This window comes from Pogoniulus pusillus, chromosome 29 (genome assembly GCF_015220805.1).
Source record: "Pogoniulus pusillus isolate bPogPus1 chromosome 29, bPogPus1.pri, whole genome shotgun sequence".
Taxonomy (NCBI): domain Eukaryota; kingdom Metazoa; phylum Chordata; class Aves; order Piciformes; family Lybiidae; genus Pogoniulus; species Pogoniulus pusillus.
The window spans coordinates 3839432-3860059 of record NC_087292.1 but is presented as its reverse complement, the minus strand read 5'-3'; the positions used below and the strand labels follow the sequence as shown (position 1 = coordinate 3860059).

The 20628-nt window shown below is 59.5% G+C and overlaps 1 protein-coding gene across 2 annotated transcripts in view; it reads left to right on the top strand.

Moving 5' to 3' along the window:
• MTCL2 (microtubule crosslinking factor 2) overlaps positions 1–20444 on the top strand; it is a 30218-nt gene extending 9774 nt beyond the window's left edge. Inside the window, exons 2-15 of one of the 2 annotated variants that reach the window (XM_064168089.1) lie at positions 163–387; positions 2415–2573; positions 4917–4979; positions 7627–8859; positions 9969–10088; positions 10243–10368; positions 11121–11351; positions 11522–11629; positions 11897–12064; positions 13246–13497; positions 13623–13694; positions 14079–14149; positions 14375–15824; positions 15920–20444. In XM_064168089.1, the coding sequence (XP_064024159.1) occupies positions 163–387; positions 2415–2573; positions 4917–4979; positions 7627–8859; positions 9969–10088; positions 10243–10368; positions 11121–11351; positions 11522–11629; positions 11897–12064; positions 13246–13497; positions 13623–13694; positions 14079–14149; positions 14375–15824; positions 15920–16069 (4428 nt within the window). In that variant the 3' untranslated portion in view covers positions 16070–20444. The remainder of the gene's footprint in view (positions 1–162; positions 388–2414; positions 2574–4916; positions 4980–7626; positions 8860–9968; positions 10089–10242; positions 10369–11120; positions 11352–11521; positions 11630–11896; positions 12065–13245; positions 13498–13622; positions 13695–14078; positions 14150–14374; positions 15825–15919) is intronic. The other variant, XM_064168090.1, reaches the window with a different exon arrangement.
• Positions 20445–20628: the final 184 nt, after the last annotated feature.

Below are 20628 nucleotides of genomic sequence, written 5' to 3'. Positions count from 1 at the left end.
GGCTCAGATGGAACAAGGATGGGACTTAGAGGAGTGAAAGGCTGTGAGAATGGCTTGTGGCTGGAGCAGGGCAGGGGAGCCGTGGCGAGGAGGTGCTGCAGAGGGAGAAGGAGGCAGCAGAAGCTGCGGGCTCCATCCCCTCTAACACGCATCTCCTCGCAGGATGAGATCGAGGAGCTGCGAGCCGAGATGCTGGAGATGAGGGACGTCTACATGGAGGAGGACGTGTACCAGCTGCAGGAGCTCCGTCAGCAGCTGGACCAGGCCAGCAAGACCTGCCGCATCCTGCAGTATCGCCTGCGCAAGGCTGAGCGCCGCAGCCTGCGCGTGGCCCAGACGGGCCAGGTGGACGGAGAGCTCATCCACAGCCTCGAGCAGGACGTCAAGGTGAGGAGATGCCCCCCCGGGTCCCTCAGGGTGCTTTCTGGGGAGATGTGGACCTGCTGGCTGGTGAGGCAGGTGGGAGCGGCAGGGAAGGGTGCGGTGCAGGGGGCTCTGCTGGGTTGTGCTGCTGTCCAGGGGGTCTGCGATGGCGTGGCGATGCCCCACGAGTGGGGGTGATGGGAGAAGTGGGGAGCAGCACCTCCAGCTCACACATGGTCTGGGCATGAGGATCTGCTGGGCTGGCCAAGGATCAGAGTCTTGCAGTGCCATATGCAAGGTTCATCCTGGGCAGACCATGTGCCGTGGCACTGAGCTCCCTTATCCTGCACTGATGGGAACAGGATGTGGCCACCACTGTGGGTTGCTGGAGCAGCACAATTGCACGGGGAGGGAGCATGAGGACCAGGACCCTGGGACTTCTCAGCCCTCAGGGAAGCCTTTCAGAGCCTCTGGCATTGTGGCAGGCAGGCTGGGACAGGTCTGAGGGGAGCTCTGTGGGCTGATGTCACCTCGCCAGCCGCTGGCCCTCAAGGAGCTGCTGGTGCCAGTGAGTGTTTGCTGAGGGCTCTTGCTGACGTGGCTGCTGCCAGGAGTGGGGTGCGGTGGCAGCTGGAGACAGCTCGGTGGGGATAGGCAGCAGCTCAAGGAGTGACTTAGCTTTTTGAGCAGAAACCAGCTGGGCCTAGAGCTGAGATGTGCCACAGGCCCAGCACCCTCTCATTGGGCTGCTGCTGCCAAATGCATTCCCCTCCAGCTTATCTCTTTCTAGCAGACAAAGAACAGCCCTTCCTTGGGGGAACAGGAGCCAAACCCCATGGCCTGAGCCTCCTAGCCCTGCAGTGGGGCCTGCTGCTGCCAACACAGTGCTGGTAGCCCAGGCTTGGGTGCATTAAGAAGAATGTGACCAGGAGCCCAAAGACATTTTCCTCCACATCCACTCTGTTTTAGTGAGGCTGTGTTTGGAGGACTGGGTCCAGTTCTGGGCTCCCCAGTTCAAGAGAGACAGGAAAGTACTGGACAGAGTCCAGCAGAGGCTACAAAGATACTGAGGGGCCTGGAGGAGCAAAGGCAGAGAGCCCTGCGGCTGTTGAGCCCAGAGAAGAGCAGCCTGAGAGGGGATCTGATCAATGCTCAGCAAGAGCTAAAGGGTGGGGGGCAAGAGGATGGGGCTAGACACTTTCAGTGGTGTACAGCAACAGGACAAGGGGCAACAGGCACAAACTGGAACCCAGAAGGTTCCGTCTGAACAGGAAGAGAAACTCCTTTGCTGTGAGGGTGCTGGACCCTGGAGCAGGCTGCCCAGGGAGGTTGTAGTCTCCTTCTCTGGAGAGATTCCACACCCACCTGCACGTTGTTACCCTGAGCAAGTAGCTGTGGGTGCCCCTGCTTTACCCAGCAGGGTTGGATGATCTCCAGAGGCCACCTTCAACTCCCCATCATGCTAGGATTCTGTGACCAGGGAACTGGGAGTAGTTTGTCTGTTCTGGCAGATGTAGGAGTGAACAATTCATGCTGTTAAGCTTCCTTTATACCAGAGACTGCTCTTGTAGGGATCTGGAGAGGGGAGGCTCTGGGATGTGCCCAGGATGGATGAAGGTTCCCTGCTCCTCTCACCCCGGGGCAGCTGCTGCTTTTCCTGTAAGGCAGTGCCCAGCTCACCTTTCTCCTGAGTGCCACAACTGCTGCCCACAGTGAGAGGCTGCCTGCTCCAGTGCTGCCCAGCAGCTTCTCCATCCTTGTGGGGCTTTTCCAGCCTCCTGGTGTAGGAAAGAAAGTATGAAAAAGCAGGAGCATCCCAGAGCATCATGTTAGGGCTGGAGAAGGCAGGGCTTGGCCAGGGGATGGGGAAGAGCAGTCACAGCCTGTGATCGAGGGGGGACACGCAGAGGCCAAAGTGTCACCCATCACAGTGTCTGCTCCAGAGGGTCTCAGTGACAGCCTGATCACCTCTGCATGAGGTGTCCAAGCACTGCAGTCCTAGCCCTGTGCCCATTGTACCCAGCCTGATGGCAGCCCCATTGTGTCCCTAGGTGGCCAAGGATGTCTCCGTGCGGCTCCACAATGAGCTGGAGGTGGTGGAGAAGAAGAGGATCAGGCTGGAGGAGGAGAACGAGGACTTGCGCCAGCGACTCATTGAGACGGAGCTGGCCAAGCAGGTGGTGCAGAACGAGATGGACAAGCTGCGAGAGGTGAGAGGAGCATGGGAGCAGGGGCTGGGAGGTGTCCCTAAGGCTCTGCCCGTAGCAGGTGTCTGGCCCTGCATGGGGGATCTCCCCTCCCTGCTTGCTTCGCTGAAACCCAACCCCTGCTGCCAGATGCTTGTGAAACCTGAGCAGTGCCTGCCCGCGGGAGGCGGCTGCGTCCCTCCCTGCGGGCACAGGCTGGCTCTGCCCCATCCCGAGGAGGGGCTGTGGGACTCCCCTCTGCACCAAGAGCCAGGTTTGAGACCAGCTGCCAGCCAGGAGCAGTGCCACCTTCAGTGACAGAAAAGGAATCCCAGTGGCAGCCTGGGCTTGTGATCCATTACAGCCCTTGTAACCCACTTCCCTACTGCCCGGCAAGCCACCGGTCCCCAGGGAGCCTCGGGAAGCATCTCTAGCTGAGCCATCGGGGCAGTGCCTGGGAGGAGATGTGGTGGCAGAGCTGGGGCCCTGCTCCCACCAAGGATGGGACATGACACAGGGAGGGCTCTCTCTACCCCCAGCCATGTTCCCCTGTAGGGCAGAGCAGGGAGCCAGAGCATGGCTTGGCATCTCAAGGGGCACCTGATTATGGCTGGGCCATCTCTTGGCAAGTCACCAGACCTGTCTGTGGTCACACCCGTCCCTTCTGCAGCCACCTTCTTGCGGGGTGGCAGTGTGCAATGTCACCCCGGGGGAGGTGTCTTGGCCCTCCACTGCACAGCCTCCACTAACAGGCGTGAAATGGGTTTCCTGCAGCCCGCCAGCGAGGGCTGAATAACAAACAGCAGCGGTGGGAGCCAGGCTGGAGAGCTCTGGAGCTTGGAAAGCAGGCAGAGAAAATGGAAGGGTGCTCAGTGAGCAGGGACCTGAGCACCAGCTGCTGCCCTGCCCTAGCAGAAGAGTGAGAGACAGGGTACAGCCTCTCTCTGCAGCTTCCTGAGCCCAAAGGGGATGCTGCTGCCTGGCACCAGGCACAGCAGAACTGGGAGCACAGCTCCCCTGAGCCCAGGCATGCTATGTCCCCGGGCTAGCAAGGGCATTGGGGTTACTCACTGATTGCAGAGCACTAATTGAACAGAGGAGTGAGTTAACAGCCCTCCTCCGCCTCCTCCCTGCTGCTAGAGGGTTCAGAGCCTGGCAGAGCTTGTTAGCAGCCAAGTCAGGGTGGAGCAGAGGCTGCACAGGGCTGGGCTCACCGCTTAGGGCTGATTATTTCTGCTTTCCAAGAGGTTTCTCCCATAATGGGATAATTGTCTGGAGGGACAGGTCATCCCCAAGGCTGTGTGTGGGTTTGCACCTCCAGCTCTACCCCAGTCTGCTGGGGTGCGGGAGAGGAGTGAGTGGGACTGGTCTGGGTACCCCATGCCAAGCCTGCTACAGTGAGCTGCACTGTGATGGGGCTCTTGGGCATGGCCACCCCAAGGGTTGCACCCAAGGTAGAGCAAAGACAGCCACCATCTGACCCAGGGTGCTGTGTTTGGAGCTTCTCAGGGCTGGGGAGCACAGAGGGGGTGAGGGATGCCAACGTGGCACAGCCAGCCCCTGAGAGAGGCTCTGCAGCAATAGCAGCAGCTCCAGCAATGCTCGTGGCCTTAATAGGAAAGCCTGGAGCCCGGCACCTTGGCACAGGCAGCAGCTTACATTTCACAGCTGCTTTCTTTGGCTGCTGGGCCTCAGCACCAGCCTGCAAATAGGTCCAGGGCTGCCACTTGGATCAGGCAGCACTCGTGGGGGGCTGTGTGGATGTTCTTGAGGGTTTTTCCTTGTCTCCCCTCCACAGATAACTGGTTCTGCTCTGAGTACCCACTTTTTTCCCCACTTCCAGTCTTCCTTACTGCTCCATCTGGCCTCTTCATCTCCCAGCTGTTCTCATGCCTGGAGGTTCTCCTTTTTGTCGCCAGAGACCCTGAGGGCAGCCAGCACCATCCTGCTGAGAAGCCCTCCCCATAGCTGAGTGACTGGCACGTGTCCATCGACTGGGGAAGAGGTGATGGGGAACTTCCTCATCTGCTGCTCCCACAGCGAGGTGCCCCTGAGAGCCATCCCTTTGGCCTGGGGCTTGGATTCCTTGACAGGACCATGACTCAGCCTCTCCACGGCTCATTTCCTGCTCTCTCACTGCTTGCTGGCCTGCAGGGGGAATTTCTGGGCAAGCCCCATGATGTGATGCTTGCCAGTCCAGTTCCCCCCTGAAGCAAAGGGCCTGAGCCCACTGGGGCTCTGGGGTTTCCCTGGGGTTCACAAGTGCCTGGAGGAATTAGCATCAGTGTCCATCCACACTGCGTATGTCTGTCCGTGCCAGGGTGCTGTGCCATGGCTGTGGGTAACAGCTTGCTCTTCTCTCTGCAGAATTCCCTGAAGAAAAGGGGGTCTCGCTCCATTGGGAAGGCTGACAAGAAGCCATCAGTGCAGGTATCAGTGCCAGTGCATCTAGGACATGCCACAGTGACCCACCGGCATCCTGGGTCATGGTGCCAGCCGGAGGGAAGTAAACCTGGGCATGGCAGTGCCAGCTCTTCCCTTGCAGGACTTTCCTGCCTTTCAGATCCCCCGCATAAGGGAGCGATTGATGTGCTGAGCCATCCTTGCTGTCCTCAGCTGCTCCCTTGTCTCATTTATCAATGGAGCATCAGTGGCCTGCCTGTGGCTTTAACCCTTTCCCTGTGTGCAGGGAGGAGCTGAAGGACTTCAGCCTTCTCCTTGCAAAGCTGCCTCTGCTCTGGGGTTGCAGCCTGAGTTCCTCCTGCCTGCACCAGCAGCCGTGGGCTGGGAGCCTTGGGGAGTTTGGGGGAGCTGAGGGTGTCTGCGGGGAGCAAGGGAGGCTGAGCTGTCCCCGCCCCACAGCAGGGGCAGGCCAGGCAAGGGAGGATTGTCGTCGGCAGCAGGATTTCAGCTGTCACTTGCTGTTGGGCTGAGCTGCTGTGACTCGCTAATGCTGTTAGCAGGGCTCGGAGGGGCAGAGCTGCTGCTGCAGGAATAGAAATGGGAGTCCTTTAATGCCGGAAGAATGCTGCTGCCAGGGCAGCAGATCTGCTCCCCCGCAGCCAGGCAGGGAGGGTGACAGCCATAAAGGCACTGCTGCCTTGCACTGCCGACAGCGTCTCATAGTGGGGTCCTCGTGGCTCTGGGGCCTGTATCATGGCTGGCACAACCCACCTGTGGGACAGGGATCCCCAGGACATCAGAGACTTTGCATTTCAGTCTTTTATTTACTGTGTCCCTTTTAAGTCCATCCGTCCAGGCCAGATGGGAGACCCAGAGTCCCACTGCCCATTTCCCTAAACAGTAGACTGTGTCTTTGCACCTTGGTTGTGCCCCAAGCCAAGGGAGCTATCCAGAAGCCCCTCCATCATCCACCTTCCCAGGGTTAAATACAGCCTCTCCTCTGCGTCTTCCCAGGGCAGGAAACAAACTCAGCCCTGGGCTGCAGTAAACAACTCTCCCACAGAACTGAGACCCCACAGAGCTGAGACCCCTCAGCCTGGGGACGTGGAGCTGTATGTGGCCCCAGCTCTGCAGTAGGATTGCTGCAGGAAGGAGCCAGTGTTGGAAAGCGAAGTCTGAGCTTCCCTGCATGCAGACACCCTGGATGTGCCTCCCCACAGCATGGCCCTGTGGGCACAGATGCTTGTGACTCAGCAGTGGCTTCCTGGGCCACTTTCCTGCCCAGCTGTGCTGGGTGAGCCTCAGTGCTCACCAAAAATGGAGCTGGGGGGGTAAAGCCTCAGCACCAACATCTGCCCCAGAGCACAAGAGCACTTGAAGTGGTCTTGGAGATCTGTGTGTCCCTCCAGGGATGCCAAGGATTGGAGGGACACGTGGAGCTGCTGGCTTTTTTTTCTCTGGAAAAACAGGAACTGAGGTCATGTCTGTCCCAGCCCTCCCCTAATCTCCACAGCTAATTGGAGGGGGGCAGGGGCCACAGCTTTACTGTGCCTTGGCAAGGCTGCGTCTCCCTCTGCAGGTGCAGAGGGGCAGCAGAGTGGTTCCTACGGGCAGGGCAGGGTGTTTGGGGAATAAACTCTGTGTGTCCTCCCAAACCCATGGGACCCTTCTCACCCCTGACCTCCGTAGAAGCAGCACAGGAAGTCTTCGGAGCAAATAGCTGCTGCTGTGGGGCCTGGGGGTGTGTGAGTGTGGTCATGGGGCATGGTTAGGGGGGTCAGGAGCACACAGAGTGGGGGCAGCTTGTTTCTGCCCGCCAGAGAAACAGGAAAAGAGATGAGTTCAGCCACACAGAGAACTGCTGGGACCGGCAACCACCTGGCCAGAGGGCTCATCCATCTCCAGCACCCACCCAGAGCTCCAGGAGGTGCCACAGGGGTCACAGCCCAGCAGGTCCCCTCCTGGCAGGCACGACGCTGGAGCTCAGAGCACTCGAGTGACCCCAGGGCACGGGAAGCCATGAGCTGGACGTCAGGAAATCCTGATCCTCCATGCAAAACGCTCTCCAGAGCAGAGCAATGGTCTGCCTGGGCAGACAGCCGAGGCCTCACTGCTATATTTAACCACAACTCACAGAGGAATGGTCCCAGGGAGCAAGGGGCTGGGGAAAGGACCAGCGAGCTGATGTAAGGAGTTTGCCTGGCAAAGTGGTGGCAGCGAGGACAAGTGCTGGGTGAAGGCTGGGACCTGGGTCAGTCTGCAGGCAAAGCCACTTCTCCAGCCTGTGTTGGAGTCTTTGGAGCTGAGCGGGAGGAGCACAGCGTAGCAGGGGGTTGCAGTGGCAGCAGCAGCAGTTGTTTCAGTGCTTGCCAGCTTTCAGGAAGAGCCCTTGTTGATGGCTTTCCCTCCCTCTCCTCCCCAAGACCAGGCTGTGGCAGGGCTCGACTCGTCTGCATCCCCAGCAGTGGCTCGATGTTTCTCCACAGCTTTCTTTGCCCAGGCATCCTGCACTGTCTCTAGACTCTCTGAAAGCCTCCAGAATTCTTTTGCTCTCAGTGAGCAAGAGCAGCACCTTCCCACCAGGGTGGGAGGGTGGCATGTCTCCAGGACTCACCTGGAGCCACGGTGGCCCCTGGGATCAGTTTTGTGATGCCTGCACCTTCTTGATCCCCAGGAGGACAGCGCAGACCTGAAATGCCAGCTGCATTTTGCCAAGGAGGAGTCTGCCCTGATGTGCAAGAAGCTGACCAAGCTGGCCAAGGAGAACGACGGCATGAAGGAGGAGCTGCTGAAATACAGGTCCCTCTACGGGGACCTCGACAGCTCCCTCTCTGTGGAGGAGCTGGCTGACTCTCCCCATTCCCGGGAGGCTGAGCTGAAGGTCCACCTCAAGCTGGTGGAGGAGGAAGCCAACATTCTCAGCCGGAGGATAGTGGAGCTGGAGGTGGAAAACCGCGGGCTGCGGGCGGAGATGGATGACATGAGGGGCCAGGGGGACAGGGAGCTGCCGGGGCAGGAGGCACGGTTCCTGGCGGGCATGGCGGGCTGCGGGGATGCCGGGGACACGGTGGCGGAGCTGCGCCGGCACCTGCAGTTTGTGGAGGAGGAGGCTGAGCTCCTGAGACGCTCGCTGCTGGAGATGGAGGAGCAGAACAAGCTTCTCCTCAACGAGCTGACCAAGTACAAGTCGGACCACGAGCTGGACGTGACTCTGTCGGAGGACAGCTGCTCGGTGGTCAGCGAGCCCTCGCAGGAGGAGCTGGCCACAGCCAAGGTGCAGATCAGCGAGCTGAGCGGCAAAGTGAAGAAGCTGCAGTACGAGAACCGTGTGCTGCTCTCCAACCTCCAGCGCTGCGACCTGGCCTCCTGCCAAACCACCCGGCCCATGCTGGAGACCGACGCCGAGGCTGGCGACTCTGCACAGTGCATCCCCACCGCCGGCTGGAGGGATGGGGTAGGCAGCAGTGAAGCCAACGGCCAGGACAGGGTGCCCGGCGGTGGGAAGGGGCCCGATGGTCCCACCAAGCTGCTCAAGCCCAAGGACCTGGAGACCTTGCTGGGCATCCGGGACCAGGCGGCGCTTGTCAGCAAAGCGATCGACGTCTTGATTTCGGATGCCAACGGCTTCACGGCGGGGCTGAAGGCGTGCTTGGACAACGAGTGCACGGAGGGGCTGCTGGCCGAGGCCGTGGGGAGCGGTGCTGAGAGCCCCAGCGATGCCAAGCTGATGAACGTGCTCCTCATGCGGCTGGGCGTGCTCCAGCAGGACCTGGGCTGCTTCGTGCGGAAGGTAGACCACCTCAGCAGCGGCCTCAAGGAGCACACGGACTCCTTCCCGTTCTCCAGCCCTGGCAGCCACGACAGCACCAAAGAGGGGCTGCAGAAGGAGCATTCCTCTGACTTCCAGGTACGAGCTTCTTCCCACATCCCTCACAGCAGCTGCCGCTTTATTTGCCGCCCCGTTCCCTCCTGCTTTACGGAGCAAACCCCCCACGTAACCTCCCTCCTGCCTCTCTAGAGCCAAATCCACACTAACAGCTCACTGCATGCCGGTGGCACTGGGGATAAGGTAGGACTCTGCTCCAACAGAGTGTGCCCAGGGCAGGAGGTGGTGGGCATCCCAGTGCATCCCAGCACAGGCTCATCGTGCTGAGGCTGCCTTGCCCACGGCCAGAGGCTCTTGAGTGCAATCACACCCTGAGGGCAATGTCTCAGCTCTTCTCCTCAAGCTTAGCCCAGCATGCCCAGCGCAGAAGCTCTTTGCTTAGTGGGGATGAGTTGTAGGACCTGCTCTAGGTAATCTTGCCCTGGCAGGGGGTTTGAACAGGATGATCTTTGAAGGTCCCTTCCAACCCCTCATGTTCTGTGATGAGCTGGGTGGGAGGAGAGCAGCCTGCAGCCTCCTGAAAGTAGCCCAAATTGTGGAGACCTCCATTGCAAGAAGCCTCAGCCCCCAGTGGTACTCAGGCAGCGTAATTTGGAGTGCTCCAAAGGCAAATCTGCATCTGATGGGGAGCACCTCTGGGACAGTGGAGGAGCACAGCTCATGCCCTGTTGTCCTCCTCCTCCTCCTCTTCAGGAGAGGAGCCTAGCTCATGCCAGGTGCCAGGGACGTCCATGGTGGTCAGGGCTGCAGGTGCAAACCCCTTTCTGGAGCACACTCACTTGTTCAGAGTCCTATTTTTCCACATGCAATCCCACCAGCCCCAGGTCCCAGTCTCCCCCAGCCACTGCATGGCACCGTAACTGGTGTTTGCACACTTTTTCCCTCTTTCTCTCTTTTTTTTCCCCTCCCCCCTTTCCCTGAACAACCCAGGCCACTTGTCTGCTCATCCTGTGTTTCCTTTTGGTTTCCACATTGTCTCCCGCCACGGTGATGAAGCTCCTTCTCCTCCTCATCCTTTTTGTCGTCTTGTAGCTCCTTACCGTTCCGGAGACCCATTGTTTTGTTTTCTGGCTGTTTTTTTTCCTTCCCGCTCTTTTGGTTCGTTCTCATTAACTTGCCCACGCATGCAGCAGCCTGATTTTAGGGACGCCGACCCCTACCGCAGCCCCCACGCCAAGGACACGGACCCCGCGCAGCCGCGCGGCTGCAGGCCCTGCCGCACGGAGGAGAACGACTCCTACGCCACCGAGGTACGACCCCCGGTCCTGCCCCCTTGGCCGCTGGGCTTGGGGACGGGGCTGTGCCTGTTGAGAGCCAGGGACAAGGGGAGCTGCAGGAGAGGGACATAGGGAGAGGTGGCCAGGCACAGCCTCCTGTCCCCATCCCCTGCCCGGGCCCTTGCAGATGAAGGAGCTGCAGTTGGTGCTGTCGGAAGCCAACGAGAGTCTGCGGGGACTGCAGGAGCAGCTCTCGCAGGAGAGGCAGCTGAGGAAGGACGAGGTGGACAACTTCTCACAGAAGATCTGCCAGGTGAGTAGGCAACAGCCCCGATCTTGAGGAGATGGCTATGCTGCCTCCAGCCCCAGTGGGCCACATCTGGAGTACTGGGTCCAGTTCTGGGCTCCCCAGTTCAGGAGAGATAGGGAACTACTGGAGAGAGTCCATCAGAGGTTACAAAGATGCTGAGGGGCCTGAAGCAGCTCTGTGAGGAGCTGGGGCTGAGAGCCTGGAGAAGAGCAGCGCCAGAGAGGATCTGATCGATGTTCAGCAAGAGCTAAACTGTGAGGGGCAAGAGGATGGGGCCAGACTCTTTTCTGTGGTGCCCAGTGACAGAACAAGGGGCATTGGGCACAAACTGGAACCCAGGAGGTTCCATCTGGACATGGTGATCCTGGACAACCTGCTGTGGGTGATCCTGCTTTAGCAGAGTAGTTGAAGTAGATGATCTCCAGAGGTCTCTTCCAACCCCCACCATGCTGGGATTGTGTGACCAACTTGGGAACCCAGGTGTCACCCATTAGGTGACACACAGCAGTCCCATCATCAAGAGGCACAGGAACTGGGCATACTCCTCCTTGCCCGTGGCAATGTAGTCGTGCTGGGCTTCCACCTATGGCAATGCCTTGATGTGGCCTTGCTGTCCCCAGCACACTGCCAGGGCATTGGAACTCCCTAGGGGGGTTAAGTCTGGAGTTGGCACCAGGCTCAGCCTGGACCCTGGGCCAGAGGTGCCACATCACTACCACCGGCCCTTGTCTCAATGCCCACATGTCTCTCCACAGCTGAAGGAGGACCATCAGAAAGCTCTGCTGCGGCGGGAATTCGAGCTGCAGAGCCTGAACCTGCAGAGGCGGCTGGAGCAGAAGTTCTGGAGCCAGGAGAAGAACCTGCTGGTGCAGGAGTCACAGCAGTTCAGGCAGAGCTTCCTCCTGCTCTTCATGAAGCTCAAGTGGTTCCTCAAGCGCTGGCGTCAGGGCAAGATGGTGCACAGCGAGGGAGAGGACTTCTTGGAGGTAATGTGGGCTGCAGGCCTCAGCTGCCATGCAGGGGGGACCATGCTGTTGGACATCCTCTGGGCTGTCCCTCATGTCTGTGTGTCCCACCCAGGGCTGCTTGGGTGTCCCCTGTCCCTTGCCATGGGCAGGGGCTCCCTTCCTCACCTATGCCATGGTGTCTTCTGCAGGTGAACAGTATGAAGGAGCTGTACCTGCTGCTGGAGGAGGAGGAGCTCACCCCACAGCAGCAGGCAGACAACAAGATGTGCTCTGGAGATGCCTGGACCCCCAACACGGTGAGTGGGGTCCCCACAAGCTCAGGGGGTGAGCAGGATCAGCCCCCACTGCAGCTGCGTGCCACAGAGTGGTGGCTATTTGTGGTGTGCACGGCTGGAAGAGGATGCTTCCTGCTGGGATGTCACTCCCAGGGTGGTTCTCTCCCTGGTGGCACCTGGGGGTGGGGCTGGGATGCAGAGGGCATCTCCCACAGGGTCACACCCTACTGGGCCGCATCCACTGCGGGACCCTGGTTTCCTCTGCTCACCCCAGTCTCCCCCTGGCAGCCCAAGGACTGCATCAAGACGCTGGCAGACATGAAGGTGACGCTGCAGGAGCTGTGCACGGAGCTGCGGGAGGAGCGGCGCAGTGCCGGCGAGCTGCAGCAGCAGTTCACCAAGGCCAAGGCTGCCTGGGAGATGGAGCGTGCCGAGCTCAAGTGCCACATCGCCCAGGTGGGAGCCCCTGCAGCCTGCGGGCTGGCAGAGCTGCCCCTCGCCTGGTGGGGACATGGGGCTGAGGGGCTGCATGTGCCAGGTGCTGGCTGTTGGGCAGGGCTGTCAGGCAGGGTGGCACCAGGGGAATCTCAATGAGCCGCCGCTCTGGCAGGCGAGTTTCTATGGCAACAGGGCTGGCACAGAAATCCGACTGAGGAGCAGCAGAGGATGCTCTTTATTCCTTCACTGCCTTTCTCTGGGGTGGGAGGGATAGCACTGGGGCTCAACATTCTTCCACAGGGATCTGAGAGTGGCATCAGAGCCTGGGTCATAGCACAGATCGGGGCTCTGAACACCTGGAGAGTGCTGCTGCAGCAAGGCACTGTCCCACCCAGCCCTGCCCTCACAGCAGTGGGGGCTTTCTGGTCCCTTGCACCATGCTGGCAGCAGCCCATGGCCATATCCCACCTCTGCTTCCCTGAGCAGGTGCTAGCACCTCCCAGGAACAATTTTGCCAGGCAGAACTCAGTGGTGGTCCCCAATTCCCCTCTTTACTCCCCCAAAAGTGAGCTGAGCTGCCATGGAGGCAGCATCCCAGTTTTTGGGGCCTTCCTGGCTGCCCACAGCAGCAGCATCCTTGAGGTCCTCTCTGCCAGCCTGCAGGGCATGCTGCTCTGCTTCAGGAACCAGGTCCAGCAGGCAAGACCATGGGCAGAGCAGGGTCCAAAGGCGGAGGGCAGCCCAACACAAAGGACGTTCAGCCCATGTCTCACTGTGTGACCATCTGCCAGGCCATCTGGCATGGCACAGTTGCAAGCTAGAGCTGGCTGCAGCTTGGTCGTGCCCACGGACAAGCTGTGCTGTGTCCCAGGGCTTTGGGGGCACACATTGTCCATCCTGGGCTGCATGGGATCTGCACTGGGAACTGGGATGCCTTGCCCCTTTGCTGGAGATGGCCAGAACCATGCTGGAGCCATGGATCCTCCTCAGCCACCATCATGTCACAGAATTGTCAGGGCCAGAATGGACCTCAAAGATCAGCCAGCTCCAACTCCCTTCCGAGGTGCAGGAACATCTCACACTAGATCAAGTATCCTAGAGCCACATCCAGCCTGGCCTTAAAAACTTCCAGGGATGAAGCTTCCACCACTGCTCTGGGCAACCTGTTCCAGCATCTCACAACCTCAATGTCCCCACAGCTGGAGTCAAAGGCAGGTAAAGGGCTCACAGAGCGTGCACTGCCAGACTGGAAGGTGGCATTGAAGAGGGAGCGTGAGGAGCACCAGCATCTCCTGGCTGAGTCCTACAGCGCTGTCATGGACCTCACCAAGCAGCTGCAGATCAGTGAAAAGAACTGGAACCAGGAGAAAGTGGAGCTGCTTGCCCGCTTCAAGGAGGAGCAGCAGCAGGCAGAGCAGCAAGCAAAGGAGCTACAGAACAAAATCAACCAGGTATGGTGTCCCACCATCATGAACGTGTCCTCCAGTCTCTGCCACTTGTCCTCTGTGCATGCCCCTAGGGCTTTTGCTTGCCCAGAGGGGCACATTACACACTGAGTGACCAACATGTGCTGCAGTTGCAGAAAGGAGCCAACCCATGGGCACTGAAGCACTCTGAAATGGAGAAGCACGGCAGCAACTGGAAGGAGGTGGGCAAGAGAACACAGAGGGCTCTCATGGTGCTTGTTGGGCTCAGGTCTATGCTAAGGGTTAGATGGGGGGTGGTGTGAACCCCAAATAACACCCCCTCGAACAGCAAATTAGGCTGCAAGGAGGAGTACCATGGATGGGGAGAATGAGAGGGCAGAGAGTGTAGCTGAACCCCAAGGGCTTCTGTGAGGTTGTAAAAAGTTGATTTAAAATAGATGTGGGCACGGGGAGCCCCATGGAGCCCTGGGAACGGGGTGCCAGGCCTAGGTGAACAGGGGAAGGTGGCAGTGCTGGAGGGGAGCAGGGTACAGCCCCTGCTCAGCCCATGTGTGTATGTTGGTCCTGTGGTCATTGACACTAGAGCTTCTTTTTCATCCTCTTAGGCTCTCAATGAGAAAATCACTGACAAAGAGACAATCTCTGAAGCAGAAGCCAAGGGAACCAACCTCAAAAGGTGCGTGTGGTGGTGCCCGCCTGGTCCCTGAGGCAGAGGAGGCTGTATTGGACTGGGTCCTCAGGCTTGGCAGCCCTGGCAGCAGGGGGGAGACGCAGCCATGCAAAGAAGGGCTCTCATAAGGTGCCCAGGAGGATCCCATTGGGGTGGGAGCAGGGTGCCTCCAGCTGCTTCCCAACCCTCTGCCCTGTCCCCTCTTGAGCTCTGTCCTCTCTCCTCCCACAGGACCAAGTCTGTTTCCTCCATGTCAGAGTTCGAAAGCTTGCTCGACTGTTCTCCTTACCTCCCTGGAAAGACCACACCAGGGCTGGGCGACCATTCCCGGGGCAAAAAGGTGTCCACGGCCACCCAACTGCTGCCCAATGGGATCCGGGACAGTGCTGGCATTCCTCCCTCAAACTGTACATATGTGAATATTGAGCAGCCTGTCCCTGACAGCCTGGCCAAGGAGAAGCTGGGCATCTCCTCCTGGGACTACTCCCGGGCAAGCAGCCTCTCCGGGCACGACCCGGCCCAGAAGCAAATGCAGAGGAGCTACACAGCGCCCGACAAGACAGGGATCCGCATCTACTACAGCCCACCGGTGGTGCGGCGGCTGGAGGCGCCTCTGGTGCACAACAAGGAGGGCAAGATCATGATCGAACCTGGCTTCTTGTTCACCATGGCCAAGCCCAAGGAGCCGGAGCCGTCGGCCAGCGCCGAGAGCACCTACAGCCAGTGGCTGTGCAACTTCTCCAAGCAGCAGCGGGAGCTGCTGGACGGCGGCGCGGTGGAGAGCGCGGTGCCAGCGGTGCCCCACTTCCCCCCGGCGCTGCACGACCTGGAGATCTCCGGCAACATGAGCGACGACATGAAGGAGATCACCAACTGCGTGCGGCAGGCCATCCGCTCCAGCTCGCTGGAGAGGAAGGTGAAGAGCACCTCCAGCCAGACGGTGGGGCTGGCCCACGTGGGGACGCAGACCATCCAGACCGTGAGCGTGGGCCTGCAGACAGACCTGCCGCGGGCCAGCAGCATGCACAGCAAGAGCTGGTCCCCACGCAGCTCCTCCCTCGTGTCCGTGCGCAGCAAGCAGATCTCCTCCTCCCTGGATAAGGTCCACTCCAGGATCGAGCGGCCTTGCTGCTCCCCAAAATACGGCTCTCCAAAGCTCCAGAGGAGGTCTTCCTCCAAGCTGGACACCTCCAAGGACAGGAGCCTCTGGAACCTTCACCAGAGCAAGCAGAATGGCTCTGCCTGGGCCCGTTCCACCACCACTCGTGACAGCCCTGTCCTCAGCAACATCAACGATGGCTTGTCCAGCTTGTTCAGCGTGGTGGAGCACGCGGGCAGCACCGAGTCCATCTGGAAGCCAGGCTGCCCCGAGAGCAGCCGGGCCAAGCCTGAGGCCCCCAAATACGGCCTGGTGCAGGAGTTCTTCAGGAACGTCTGCGGCAGGGCACAGAGTCCCACCGCTCCCCCGGAGAAGAAGGAGGCCACTGGGGAGGAGGGCAGCAAGAGAGCCGAGCACCCCAGCCCAGCCACCCACCCCCCAGCTGAAAGCATCTCCCGTGTCCTGAACAAGAAAGTCCTCAAGCAAGGCAGCTGTGAGGACTCCAAGCCCTCGTGCCCCAGCCAGGGGAGTAAGGACGCAGCCCTGCGGGACCCTGACCTTATCTCAGCCATGGCCAGCGAGGTAACAAGGCAGGGTCCTCCCCGGGGTGTCCCGCTGTGGCGGGGGACGAGGTGGCCGACCCCTCTAACCCCGCTGTGCCCTGTCTATCTTTGCAGGACATGGCGTGTGACTGCAGCTCCCAGTCCCTCACCTCCTGCTTCGCCCGGCCATCCCGCTCCGCCGTCCGCCATTCCCCCTCCAAGTGCAAACTGCACCCTGCGGACCCCCCCAGGGCGGAGGAGAAGCCGGGGGCCTCGAGTGAGTGAGGACGGGGGGCCGGGGGACGCAGCGTGCCTGCTATCCATCTCCTGAAGGAAGATCGCCCGCGCTGACGCCCCGGGGGGGCCCCTCTCGGAGGTGTCGCGGGCGCATCTGTCTCCTAACCGTCCCCTGGCCCCCGGGGACGCTTAGGAAGCAGATGTGGAGCCGTTGGTGGAGGCAGTCAGCAGCCCCAGGGTGCGCAGGGACATCCTGCGACCTGCTGTGGGGGGCCCTGTTGTAGCAGGGGGGTTGGACTAGAGGATCTCCAGAGGTCCATTCCAACCCCCACCATGCGGGGATCCTGCTTGGGAGGTTGCTTCACCTTTCGCCTGGCTGGAGACCCACTCCTTGGGAGTTGTTGCTGGCACTGGGTTGTCCTTGCTGGTGCCCACCACCCCAGGAATGTCATCTGAAGCCTCAGCAGTTCCCACCACCCTGGGAATGCCAGCTGAGCCCCTGCCATGCTGAGGACTCACCGGGACTTCGGAAGGGGAGAGCGGCTGGGGGAGGCTGCTCGTGTGTATGGGGTAGGGCTGGGGCGAAGTGCGGCCGGGACGCCGGAGGGCGGCGGTGGCCGGAGGCACGTGTTGGCCTCTGTGGGTGGAGGGTGCTGGCTCTGGTCCTCTGGGCCACTGCCAGCGCCCCAGCGCATCCCTGCCAGCCCCGGTTGCAGCGCGGTTGCATCAGCCAGGGGCCACACGTGCTTCCCCGGGCAGGAAGGAGGCGGGGAGGGTCCCTGCGGTCACCGGGTGTGGGGGCCCTCTCTGGCCACCCTTCATTCTCGGAGTGGGAGGCGGGGAGGTTGCTGCCGAAGGGCCAGCACTGAAGGGAAGGGTCTGGGTGGTCCCAGTGGCACCTCCTGATGCAGAGGTGGGGTGCTTGGCATGGGGAGGCAGGGCTTGTGCGTGCACATGCCCATCTCCTCCCACCATCTTGATGGGCCCTGGTGCCCTCCTGCATCGCACTCACTGCCCTGCCCGGGGCCACTGTTAGTTACTGGCTCCTCCAAGTGCTGAAGATACACATCACTCTTTTTTCGTTGTTTGTTTTTTTCCTTTGGGGTTTTTTTTTCTTTCCCCCTCCCTTTGTTTTCCTCCACGTCTGGCTCTGCCCAACTCCGGACAGCCTGCAATGTAAAACCAAGTGCATTTTAAAAGTACCCAAACCAGCTGCATGGGAGATGCACCAGATGGATTCAGAGATTGTGCTTGGGAGGCTGCAGCGTGGCCACGCTCACCACCACTAAAAGCCTTACCCTGGGAGGGAGTGGGACAGCAGCCACAGCAGCCACAAGCCCCATAGCCATGCAGAGCTCCCAGGTCTGGGGCGTTTGTATCGCAGCCCCACGCAGAGCAGGGTTGGTGTGAAAGCAGCAATTTCCAAGGGAGCTCCCTGCCTGACCTATTTTCGAGCTGCAGGCCAGGGGCCAGGAAGGGACTAGCCCAGATAAAGCTGCCTGCAGGTGCCCACATCGCTGCGGGCTCTGGGCATCGCTCAGGCTGTGCGCTTTGATGCGGGGACTCCGTGCATTGCTCCAGAGGCTCCTGTGTGTTGCTCTGGGGCTTTGTACCTTCTCCAGAGGCTCTGCACATAGCTCAGGGGCTGTGAACCTTGTTGGGGGTGCTCCAGGGACTCTGTGTAGCTCTGGGGCTGTGTACACTGCTCCAGGGACACCCTGCATTGTTCTGTGGCTCCATATGTGGTTCCAGGAGCTCTGTCTGTTGCTCCTAGTCCATGGACACTGATTCATGGGTTGCATACACTGCTATGGAACCTCTGTGCATGGCTCTGAAGCTTTGTACATTGCTCCAGGACCTCCATGCATTGCTCTGGGACTGTGTACACTGCTCCAGGGTCTTCACACATTGCGCTGGGGCTGTGTATATATACTGCTGCTTCAGGGGCTCCATACACAGCTCCAGGACCTCTGCATAGCTCTGAGGCTGTGTACATTGCTCTGGGGACTCTCTAGGATGCTTTTTGGGGCCCTGCACATTGCTCTGGGGCTCTGCACACTGCTCCGGGGGCTCTGCACGTTGTTCTGGAGTTCTGTACACTACTCCAGGACTTCTGTGCATTGCTTTGGCGCTCTGTACACTGCTCCAGGGGCTCTGTGTGCTGCTCCTGGGGCCCTGGACGTTGCTCTGAGGCTCTCTACGCTGCTTTGCTGTCATCTTGAAACTTTCGCTTACGAAGTGCTCCTGTAGCTGCTGCCCCCTCCTGTCCAGCCGCCCGCTGCCCGGCAGCAGGCAAGGCTGCATCACTGCCACGTCGCAGACTCCGTCAGCATCTCCGCGACGGCCACTCACTGCCTGTGTCTCTGGACACACCAGCATCAGCCAGGGCTCACCGAGCCCAGCACCGATGGCCTTTTGCTCCTGCGGCGCTTGTCCGGCCCCTCGGGGACCTTGGTCACCGGGGTGCGGGACGTTCGGGGCGGGTACTGCCCTCCCTCACCAGCAGCTGGGGCCAGGCAGCAGCTTCCCTGCCCACCACGGGGAAGTGGGGTCCCCGCACCCCTGCCGTGGGCAATCTCCTGCTGTACATAGATCCTCTCGGGGTGGTTTTTAGCATTCCCCTTGCTAACAGGGATTCGGGGGTGGGGTTGTTTGTCGGTTCGGTTTCCTTTTTTGTTTGTAAAGACTCTACCTTTGGAATGTGGTTTCTCATTTTTACAGCTGCCTTTTAATTGTTTGTAATCTGGGTTGGGTTCTCTCTTACTCTGTAAATAGCGGTGCTGGGCATTCCCCACGGGGCCGGGGGCTGTGCTGGGGCTGACGAGGAAAGGGTGAAGGTGACAGGGAAAATTCTGCTCCAGGTGTGAAGGTGGTCAGCCCAGCCTCAGCCCCTGTCCTCCCCACATACTACTGCCCAGCCCGGGGCAAAGCCCTGCCTGCCCCTGCTCTGTCCTCTTGCTCCTTCTCTCATGCCAAGGTCGCATGAAGGGCAGCTGCTGCCTCGATGACAGGCCCCCTGCTCCCCCTGTCCTGCACCCTGCCTGCTTGTCCTGTGATGAATAAAGGCCCTGCAACCCCTCACCCACACCCTTGGCGCTGCCTGACCGTGCTGCCTGTCCTGTTTGGTGCTGCTGTGGAGAGCACTGGGGGAGGCTGGAGCACCATGGGTGAGGATATGCATCTAGATAGATCCTGTCCCTCTGTCTTCACCATCGTAGCCACTGTCCAGCCCATACAGTGTCCCAGCCTCTCCTCACCCGCCTGTCTCTCCCCAACACCATCCCTGTGTGCTAACCCCAACTATGCTGCACCACCAGAGCTCCTTGGCATCACCCATGGGTGCTCTCTGGTCTCAATGCCCAGGCTGTCACCTCACGCCAGGCTCCTTTTGGCTCAGCATTGTTCTGGTGATGTTGGTGGTTCTCATGCCTCCCCTGTCCCCTGCTCAGCTTCTCACTCCAGCCTACATGTGGAGCCCACATCCCCTTACCCTTCTTCACTCCCTGTGGCTTCTTGCCTTTTTGCCCTCCTCACCTGCAGGTCCCAGCCTACTCCAGGCACACTACATTAAACTGCCTCTCCCTGAGGGTCCTCCATCACCCACCAGGATTCAGCACTTCTTTGTTTTCTCCTCCAGCATCTTTCATGTCACATCCCTTTTATGTCTGCTCTTTGATCTCCAGTGTGCCATGTCTCCTTGTGCTCCTCCATCTAGAATCCTCTTTTCCTTTTTCTTATGCCCTTCCATTGTCCTCATCCCTCTACTCTTTTGTCACCCACATAACCCATCCCATCCCTGCTTCCTATGCATCTGTTACCCACTGTGTCTCATCCTTCCTTGCTATCCCTCTCCATCACTTCACAGTTCCCATCCTTCCTTTCTGTGCTGTTCCATCACCCACCATGTCCTGCCCCTCCTTCCTGTGCTCCTGCATCTTCCATCATGTCCTATCCCTTCTTGTGCTTCACTGTCACTCATCACCTCCCATCCCTCCCTGTTGTCCTCCACTCCCTTCACATCCCATCCCTCATCCAACACTCCTTTCAGAGCATGCTGTCATCCACTGTCTCATCTCTGCCATGCCATGCCATGCCATGCCTCTACTGCCCACCATGTCCCCTCCTGCCCTCTTGTGCTCCAGCATCTCGCATTACATCCTACCCCTCCTTATTCTCCATCACACACCACATCACATCCCTCCTTCCTCTGCTCTTCCATTGTCCTTCATGTCCCACCCTCCTGTCTTGTCACACTTGCATCCCATCCCTCATCTACTTCATCCACCACATCCCCTTCTTATCCTCATCCACCTCCCACCATCTCATCTTCTGTTCCTTCTCCACCCTGTCCCATCTATCATCATCCTGTTTTACCTCCAGTTTGTCTTTTCCTTTCATGTTCTCTCTTAAGTTAACATCTTACCATCCCTTCATGTCCTTCATCAGCTGCCAACATCACTCTGTCCTCTTTTACATCTTGCCATCTTATCCCTGCTTATCCTCTCTTCAAGCACCACTTCAATCTGTTCCAGCCTCTTCTCCTCCCCATCTTTCTTCATCTTATACCACCTCCTCTTACCTCCTTATCCCACTCTCTTTCCTCCACT